The sequence below is a fragment of the Tupaia chinensis genome, unplaced genomic scaffold (assembly GCF_000334495.1).
Source record: "Tupaia chinensis unplaced genomic scaffold, TupChi_1.0 Scaffold148557_1, whole genome shotgun sequence".
Lineage (NCBI taxonomy): Eukaryota > Metazoa > Chordata > Mammalia > Scandentia > Tupaiidae > Tupaia > Tupaia belangeri.
This window is the reverse complement of record NW_006208406.1, coordinates 1383789-1393387: the sequence shown is the minus strand read 5'-3', so window position 1 is coordinate 1393387 and position 9599 is coordinate 1383789. Positions and strand designations below refer to the sequence as shown.

At 46.8% G+C, this 9599-nt stretch overlaps 1 protein-coding gene across 1 annotated transcript in view; it reads right to left on the bottom strand.

The window, feature by feature from the left end:
- The window catches only part of GPT2 (glutamic--pyruvic transaminase 2), a 46877-nt gene that overhangs the window by 22288 nt on the left and 14990 nt on the right, over window positions 1-9599 (bottom strand). Inside the window, exons 4-6 of the mRNA XM_006170464.2 lie at window positions 8674-8807; window positions 5915-6158; window positions 2137-2216 (exon numbers count right to left, since the gene is read on the bottom strand). Coding sequence (XP_006170526.1) covers window positions 2137-2216; window positions 5915-6158; window positions 8674-8807 — 458 coding nt within the window. The remainder of the gene's footprint in view (window positions 1-2136; window positions 2217-5914; window positions 6159-8673; window positions 8808-9599) is intronic.

The window sequence follows — 9599 nt, the reverse complement described above, 5'->3', positions numbered from 1 at the left end:
GCTATAGGGCGCGTGCGCTCGCCAGACAGAGAGAGACATAGAGACAGAAAGCGAGAAATCACCCCCCAGAGGGGTTGGTCACGCCGCAATCCCTTCTCCTCCATTCTCCTCTCGGGATCTTGGGCACGCACGCACACGCGCCTGGCGTGAGTTTTAAGCCACCGGGTCCGGGACGCGAACCGCAGTTGACTATGTGGGAGTCCAGCGACATAGCCATTACGCTAACTGCTGGTTCCCATGACCTAATATTTTTTTTTTTCTGTCTACTCTTCACTGCTAGAGCAGTACCCCACACCTTTTGTTCTTCCCCTGCCCTACAGAGCCTAGCATTCACGGCAGGCACGTACCCGATTCTGTCCATTTTTTTTCCTTTTAAAGATAGGGTCTTACTCCTCTTGCATCACCCTCTTAGCTGGGCCCACAGGCACGCACCCTGGTCTTTCTTAGACAGGGTCTGCTATGTTGCCCAGGCTAGCTTTTAACTTGTGGTCCTCTTGCCTCAGCCTTCCCGAGTCACTAGAATTATAGGCATGTACCACTGCATTCAGCCTTTAGGTTGGACTGGGAATTGAACCCAGGCCTCTCTTGGTGTCTCAGGTCATGAAGAAAACTATGGATCTTTCTATTGGCCCTTCTCTCCCTTAAAAATGAAGATTCTAAGCCCATCTACCATTAATCATGGCAACAATTTGGTAGGTATTTTGCAAGTATGTGCGTGGGGATGGGTGAGGAGGTTAGGAGTAAATAAATGAAGGTAATATGATACAAGCTACATCTAACCACAACCCGCATAGAAATGAAGATGAGGGGCTAGCACGTGGTGTGGTGGTTAAGGTGCTGGACTCCCACATGGTTGACCACAGTTTGAGTCCCGGACCTGGTGGCTTGCTTTCTCACTTTACCTTTCTCTCTGTCTCTTTCTGGTCAAAATTTTAAAAATAATAATAATAACAAATAAAAAATAACTAAATAAATAATTCTTATTAAAAAAATGAAGATGAAATGAAAATAGGATATGCAGGACCAGCAGATGGCATAATGATTACGTCACTGGACTCCCACATAATAGACCAAAGTTTGAGTCCTGGACCTAGTGCTTTCAAACGCATACTATGCACATGTGCATGTGTGCCCAAAATCCCAAAGGAAAATGGAGGAAAAGGAATTGCAGTGTGGCCATCCCCCTGGGGGGGTAATTTCTTACTTTCTGTCTCTCTGGCAAGCGCACATGACCCTATCACAAAAATCTCTCTCTTAGAAAAAAGAAAGAAAACAGGAGTTGATAGAGCCTCAATTTCTTTCTCACAAAGTGAGGAAAAGAACGGGCAGACCGCAGCTCCAGAAATGGGGATTAAGAACAATGGTTATGGGGTTAAGATCTCATCCCTGTGGATTGTTTTGAGAATTAAATGAGATGGTAGATATGGAGGCACTAGGAGTCACAGAGCTGCAGCTGTGTAAGTGGGCACTAGTTGTTTCTTCTACCAGACACCCACTCTGTCTTCTCAGGGAAGGCATCTTGATTTGTCCTCAGGAAATAACCCTCCCCTGTTCTCTCCATCTGGAAGTTTGGGAAGACAAGGCAGAGATTCCACTTCTTGCTCTGTACCTGGCCAATTTGTATATTACAACCCCTAGGCCACAGTGATTGGCTCAGTAATGGATGTGTGACCTAAGCTGAACCAATAAGACTCAATTCTGAGGCTTTCGCTGGAACCACCAGGACAAAAAGCCCTTTCTAGGCTGGGAAGATAACTGGCCCATGTATGAGGCCAAGGAAGAAGGAAGAAGAAGGGGAAATCTGGAAAATATGCTGCTTTGATGTTGGTCTGGCTCCAGTTGTACACCTGCAACCCCACCATTGTGTTTTTCTCCCTCTTTCAATAAAGTTTCGAGTTAAATTCCAGCTTTAGGTTACACTTCTGAACCTAAGAGTCCAAAGCAATACAGGAATAATTTCAGTTACAGTCTCAAAGGTTGTACATTGAACATCCTGACCCTTGGTAAGTTAAGAATCATGCTTCCAACACTCTAGAAAGTTCTTTCTGGCTGCAGAACAATAGTGCCTGCATCCCTCCTCCAAAAGAGAAAGCTCACCCCACCCCTCTCTGAGGGAGGATCTGGGACTGCTCTTACCTCATCAGCCAGGAGAAAGAGCTTCTCTTCCCAAGCAAAGTGAATCACATCTTCTATGCACTTTCTGCTTTGTACCTGGCCTATAAAATCCCCAAGAAAACCAAAATGTAGGTTGCAATGCTGTTGAAATTGTCCCCAGGTTAGCATTCCAAGTGGGAATCACTTGGGTGTCCTGTGTTCTCTCAACACCCCAAGAGACCACCCTCCCTAGTTACTTGTACATAAACGGGATAGTTGACCTCCAGGGACACCCGTCTGTCTGACTCACATTAGCCAGGTATGTGAGCAGTATTGCACACTCCATGTTCTTGTTATTCTTACAAGATCTGTGTATGTGTGTGTAGTATGTTTGTCTGTCTGTGCTGTATGGAACTGTCATAAAGAGCAGGAGTTAAATCTACCAGCTCAGTTCCCTCCCTTACTGTGCACCAGCAGCGAACAATGGAGAGCAGTGTGCTGGCTGATGCAGTAACTGGGAGAGAATGATCACACCTTCTTCCCAGGGAGGCACGCACAGGCTCCATGAGTCAGGAGCAAGGTCTCCTCAAAGCCAGCACCCAGCAGGTGCTCAAGAAATGTTTGCAGAAAAAAAATGCAACATGAATGAGCTTGGGCACCTGCTTTGGTGTCTCCTGCCAGCTGCTACCAGGGAGCTGGGCATCGCTAAGGACAATGGCGATGAGCAAACACAGTTTTCTTTGGCTCAGGCTCCCCCTTCAGGACTTGACTCGACACTAATGGGAAAACACTCACCACCTATTCTAAAGAAATGAGCCAAACAACAAGATAGTAACCCACAGGAAATACCATGGCTACAAGCAGGGAAAGGAACAAATGCAATAACATGGAAATGGGTCCTTTCCCCATTTCCTGAGACCTACTTTGACTGTTGTACTGAGAATGGCTGACAAGCTCACAAGATCCTCTGGGAAAGCACCGCTGCTATCAGGCTTGTTGATATCCTTTTTTTTTAAAGGCCATGTTTCTTTATTATCTGCATTACACATACATACATATCTAGGTGCAATGCAGTATGTAGAATATGTTACCTTTTGGTTAAAAATAAAGATATCTATATTCTTGTCTACATCAGAATATAAAAGTGTCTGACAAAAATAGATATAAATGTATCTTGTAAAGAGGAAGGTATGATTCCGTTAGAATATTCCACCTTGAACAAGGGATGAACTTTTCTCCTGCCAAGTAAGTACCAGCTGGGCTTTATATGAAGCAAGCTGAAAGTTCTAGGATCCTGAGGGGTGGGGAAAAGGGCAGCCGGCCCTGGTTTCCACAGGAACAAGCAGCTGTTCTCACAGAGAGGGTCTGGTTACCTAGGGGGCAGACCTGCCTACAGATCCTCCTAGTCTTGCCCTCTGATGTCAGAGATCAAACTGTATCCTGTTAGAATGCAGGCATAGATCTGAGCACCAGAAAACGTAAAACCATGTTCACTAAATGCTAAGAACACACAGAGAAGTGGAGCAAGGATCAGAGCCTCAAAAATCTTTGACCCCATGGACCAAACACTGATGTATTTGGCCCCAGTATAAACAGACACTGATGTATACCACACGAACTGGAGAATAAGGACAGAGCTTATTTCCCTCCAGGGCCTGGGACACAGCAGTCACTCAGAGCACACCTGCTGAGCCCATGAAGGGAAAAATGCATGAATAGGGGCACAGGAGAACAGAAAGCCATACATGGTTTTAGAAGGGCCAGGGCACAGCTGTGCCCAGCTGGGGAAGACATGAGACCTGGCTTGGAAAGGTCTGGAAAGGGGTCTCCATGTGACTCTCACCCAAGGCTAGGCCAAAGATGTTTCTCAAAACTGATGGGAACACGTGTTGTTTGGGCCTGCTGGGCATCCTTCTCCTCTTTCCATCACAGATCCTGACTGCCCTATGGGGAACTCCAGTGGGGGGCATGGGACAGAGTCTCAGTGATCTGACTGGTTGATGGGAAGGTGTCCCAACTTGGCCTGGGACTTCTGGTGAAACTACGGCCTAGGTTTTCCTCCAGGGTTGCTCAGCTGATGGGCAATGGCTGGAGCTGCTAAAGGCCACTCTAAGGACACGTCCTTCCTGAGAAGGAATCAGCTCAGAGCAGAGCTGAGAAATGGACTGAGGTGCTTTTGACAAGGACACTGATTCAGGGGTACTTCTTTAGCCCTGGATTTGGTAGTTCTACAGTTCAATCCCTTCGATCTTGAGTTGAGTTTCTGTTGTAAAACCAAAAGAACTCTGGCTTAATATCTAAGTCTATTAAGACCCCTTTAGCCACAGTTACTCACAGTGTGTGGCTTAGACATGACACAGGTCGGGGCGTGGTGGCACCCACCCTATGACATGATGCAGGTCATCGATGGCCATCCATCATTCCTCAACTAACAGCTGATTGATTTTCACACATTAAGACCCTAGAGAACAAAATCAGATTCTGCCCACTCAGAAAGCTAGTCTTTATATAAATGATGTTTGTAGACACTCAGATGTCACCTTTCTTTAAAACAGGGAAGTCTCTGGTGCACTTATGGCTTCCCCGACGGCCATGTAAAAGATGAAGGTAAACATTTAGCCAAGAAGTTACTAATTCTCCAATGCAGACTAGGTATACAGTCTTTCCTGAGATGCTGTGAAATTTACTGTCCCAAGAATGGTCCTGGAACCAGCATTCAGTATCATCTAGGAGCCTGTTAGACATGCATATTCTCAAGCCCTACTCCCACCTAATTACAGCAAAATATCTGGGAGTGGGGCCCAGTATTTTGTACTTTAACAAGCTAAAGTTTGAGAACCACTGTTCTCATCCTTGGCTGCACAGACTAATGATGCTTGGGCTCCGTCCTCGGAGATTCTGGGGTGTGACCTGACCTCTGAAATTTTTCAAAGCTCCCTTTGTGATTCTAATATGTAACCAGGAAAGAGAACACGGCTCTATGTCATTTTCCTACTGCATCCCAGTTAGACTGTTCTTCCCTTCCCGTAAGGAGCTGGGGTAAATACACCAGTTTCCGCCAGCTGCACCCATTTTCTGTGTTCAGGAATTCAAGTGCTGCTTTCAGCTGATTGAAGCATCATTTTATGTTCCCGAGAAACAGATTCCACAATCAACTCCAACGCATCCTGGCCCTGACCCAATTTATTTCAACAAAGGAGGAGAGAGGAGGCCTTGTTCTCTGCATCCAAACAGCATTGGGAGCATATAAAGCTAGTGGCCCAGAAAGATCAAAACAGGCAGGCCTATGCACTTTTGGGAAAGAAAAATACGCAAAATCAGGGGTACTTTGCAACTTCTGCAAATAAACTTTTTTAGGGAGTGAGCTTGCTTTTATTTTTATTATGGCATTTCCTTCTCAGGCCTCAAGGTACATAGCAATGCTGTGATGAAAGAAAAACAAAAACACACATACCAGCATTCTGAAAACCGGTTCAGAAAAACAAGCAGGAGTTAAGGTAAAATGAGGGCTACGATTAATGGTGACAGTGTGTGTGTCAATAATCTTAAGTGGGTGAGTCTTTGCTAATGCAAGAACAGGGGGAAAAAAAAAAAAAAGCTAGTCTTAATACATCCTTGCCCAAGAAAATGATTACATTTGGTCACCTCCTGGTGTGGCCTGTGGCATATACTTTATGACTTTATGTTAGCAAAGCAGGAACTGGATTGGGAAACTGGAGCAGAGAGGACATCACATCACAACTTAACTCTTTCATGTCTAGATATCTAGTACACCAGTCACTCCAAGCCCCCAAGAAATGAGAGAAAGTGAAGTGCAGACCTGTGGGGTTCCCAGGGTTGATGATGCAGAGCACCTTGGGGTCACAGTGGTCTTTGGCCTCTTGCACTGCCCGCCGGAGCTCGTTCACATTCAGGGCCCAGCAGTTGTCCTCATCCAGGTAGTAGTTCACCTGGATGGCGTCAAGCTCAGAGATGACCGCTGAGTAGAGGGGATACTGTGGAATGGGGATCATCACACCCGTCCGCGACTTGCCACCCCCGGAGACGAGAATCTTCAGGATTGTCTGCAACCAAGAAGTCATGTCTAGCAGGCCGTCACTACGCCACCCCTCAGGAGCAGAGAGCAGACAGGCCAGGGGGCCCCAATCCAGTCTTTCACTACTGACCCCACTGCCTGCTTCCAGCATAACCCTTGCACATTTACTTCCCCGAGACTCAGTTTCCTTAGTTGTAAAATGAGGGCCATTGTAAGGAGTAAGCAAAATGTTTAAAGTACTTAGCACAGCATATAACAGGTAAGACTCAACACTTGTGTGTGTGTGTGTGTGTGTGTGTGTTTTAAGGGAGATTTTTTGCTATATGGCATGTGCACTTGCTGGAGAGACACAGTGAGAGAAAGCAAGAAATCATCCCCGAAAGGGGATGGCCACGCTGCGATCCCTTCTCTTTCATTCTCCTTTTGGGATTTTGGGCACATATGCATGCACACCTGGCATGAGTTTTAAGTCGCCAGGTGCAGGACTCAAACTGCAGTCGACTACATGGGAGTCCAATGCTGTAACCATTATACCATCTGCTAGTCCCAATACTTAGAATTTTCAAGACTCCTAAAACAGCAGAACCTAAACCAGTCGTGTATAAGAATTAATCTGTCCCCATCTCTGAAGTACTGATTTGATATATCTGGGTGAGATCCAGGGAATCTGTCTTATCCTTATGTATCAGTGTCCAAGGTTGGAAAGACCCCTGAACAGAGGATTGTGGAAACAGGATAAAACACCCATCTGCTGCCACCAGGTGGCGGTCTGACCCGTTTTTAAAGCTCAGAAGAAAGGCAGGTCTGTAGGATTCCTGAGAAATCAGGTCAAGGGAAGGAATCCTATGGGGTCCTGGCAGAGGTGGCAATAATTAAGAGTATTAACAAGCCAAAAGCCTCTGCAGGGTGAGTCCACTTTACACACAGGCCTAGGTCCTATTTCTGGCTCAGCCCTTGCTGCAAGAATGTCACCAGATTAAAGAGTGCAGTGACTTTTCACTGAAACTTGCAGATACCTCCCTGTCTCCTTCAGGGCCTCTGCCCATACAGGGCTTCCCTTGGAATCAAGAGGGACCTCAACAGCAGAAGACAATGAAAGAAACCAGGGTTGGGGGCTGGAGCCCAACACTGGAATCCTAAATGTCACAAGAACTGACTCAAAGTAGGGAGGCCACTAAATAAGAGTTTAATGTATTTCAAAGGCTTCAGGAAAGAAATAAAGTTCTCAAACATCAAAAACAAGAGCTGTGGAGGTCAGGAGACAAAGATACTCCCATTATGGGGCCAAAAGGTGGCATGGTGGTTAAGAGCACTGGACTCCCACATGGCTGACTGAGGTTCGAGTCCCAGACCTGGTGGCTTGCTTTCTCACTTTCTCTCTCTCTCTTGCTCTGTCCCTCTCTGATCAAATCAAAACAAATATATGAATAAATAAATAAATAGACAGCCCTATTAAAGAAGGGGTCTCCCTGAATAGAGAGAAGAAATGAGTTGGTGTTACCCAGCACCTGAGAGGAGCATGGCCAAAGAGAATGAAGGGCACAGGTTCACCAGAGCCCAGCATTTCAGATTTCTGTGGCCAAGGAAACACTGATGCCAGTCCCCCAACCCTGCCCCATACATGGCTGACCCCAGCCTGAGCCACCTCTTCTCTCACCTCCTAAATTCTCTCTACCATCTACTATACCCCCCCTCAGCCCAGCTTTAACCTTAAGAACATAAATCCAATTATGTCCCCCTTGTTTGAAACCCTTCACTAGCTCCCTACTCCACTTAGGACAATGACCCAAATCCTCAGCGTGGCCTCCAGGGCCCTGCAGCACTCTGCCACAGCATCTGCCTCCCAGGTCTGTATCTCACTGTGTGCTCGTCTACCCTGACTCTGTACCTACCCACATGAGGCCCTCTTCCAGCTCAAGGTCTCTGCACATGACCTTTAGCTCAGAAAACACTCTCTTGCCTGCCCTAGTCTCCTCCTAAGGATCCTTGGGCTTTCTGTAGGCTCACTCTTCCTCGGAGAAGCCCTCCCTGCCCCCACCTGACCAGGTTGGAGTACCTGCTACCCCATTCTCTAGCACTCTGTCCTTGTCTTCACTGCAGAGAGACGCTGAAAGGTTGTGATGTTGCCATTCTTTTGTGTGATACTAATGCTGGTCTGCTCCAGCACTCCAGGGTAGACAGAGGCCAAATGATGTGTGGTAGCCTACAGTCTCCCCAAACCTGGCACCACGCCTGGTGGAGGAAGAATACCAGGAGATGCCGAGTGACAGAATGACCACTGGACACTCTCGAATGCCCTATGTCTCTCCAGCTGGATCTGCTGGTATGCATGCTGGAGGGAAAATGAGGTTGCAGCAGTAACCAGGCCTATGATGACTAAGAGGCAAAGACTGCAGACTATCAGGGCAAGGGACCAGAGGGTGGCCAACCCCCACCCTGAGGCCTATCTCTCTACTAGACAGTTCAAATACTTGGCCCTAACACAGGAGGCTATTCTTCATGTGGGTAAAAGCTGGATAACAACAAGCAACCCTTGCACGTACAGAAATGCCATCACTCGCCCCAGTGGTCAGATAAATGTTGTCTGGGTCTGCAGGTACACCGCCATCTCTCCTGGTGATGTAGGCAGCCACATCTTCACGGATGCAGTTGACACCCTGGCTAGCACTGTAAGACCCTGCAAGACAGCAAGCAAGACAGTGACTAAGAAACGGGATATCAGTGGGAGTCAGAGGGACTGGGGGAAATTTTCAGGCGAGGTCTGACTCCCATTGCTCTGGGAACTGGAATTATGGCAAGCTGCTTACCCACCTATTTGGGGTTCATCCACCTATCCTCTTGTCCACCCAACTGCTCATCCATCCACTCATTCATCCATCCACTCATCTATTCATCCACCCAGCAGTGACCAAGCACCTACTGATGTTTTAGCATTATTTAGGCCCTGGATTCTAACCAGTCAAAGGGTTTCTATACCTGCTTTACTTATCCTGTAAGAATTTTTGCTCCAAACCACAATGATCCTCCAAGGCTCATTTTTATACCATCCGCAGGGATCTGCCCTAAAGATTTTGCCCCATTCCCACCTCTCTCCTGACTTGTCATTTCTCCAATTATTTTCTATAGAAGAAGCCTTGCTTTCTCATGCTGTTGTTGTTGTTTTGTTTTGTTTTGTTTTTGAGAGGTTTTTGCTATAGGGCATGTGTGCTAGCCAGAAAGACAGAGAAATAGAAAGTGAGAAATCGTCACTCGTGGGGGTTGCCACACCACAATCCTTTCTCCTCCATTCTCCTCTTGGGATCTTGAGTATGCATGCACACACGTCCAGCATGAGTTTAATCCACCAGGTCCGAGACATAAACTGTGGTCAACTACATGGTAGTCCAGCAGCATAGCCATTACGCCAACTGCTGGTCCCTGTTGTTGTTGTTTTATTTGTCAGAAAACATGTGCACTCACCAGAGAGATA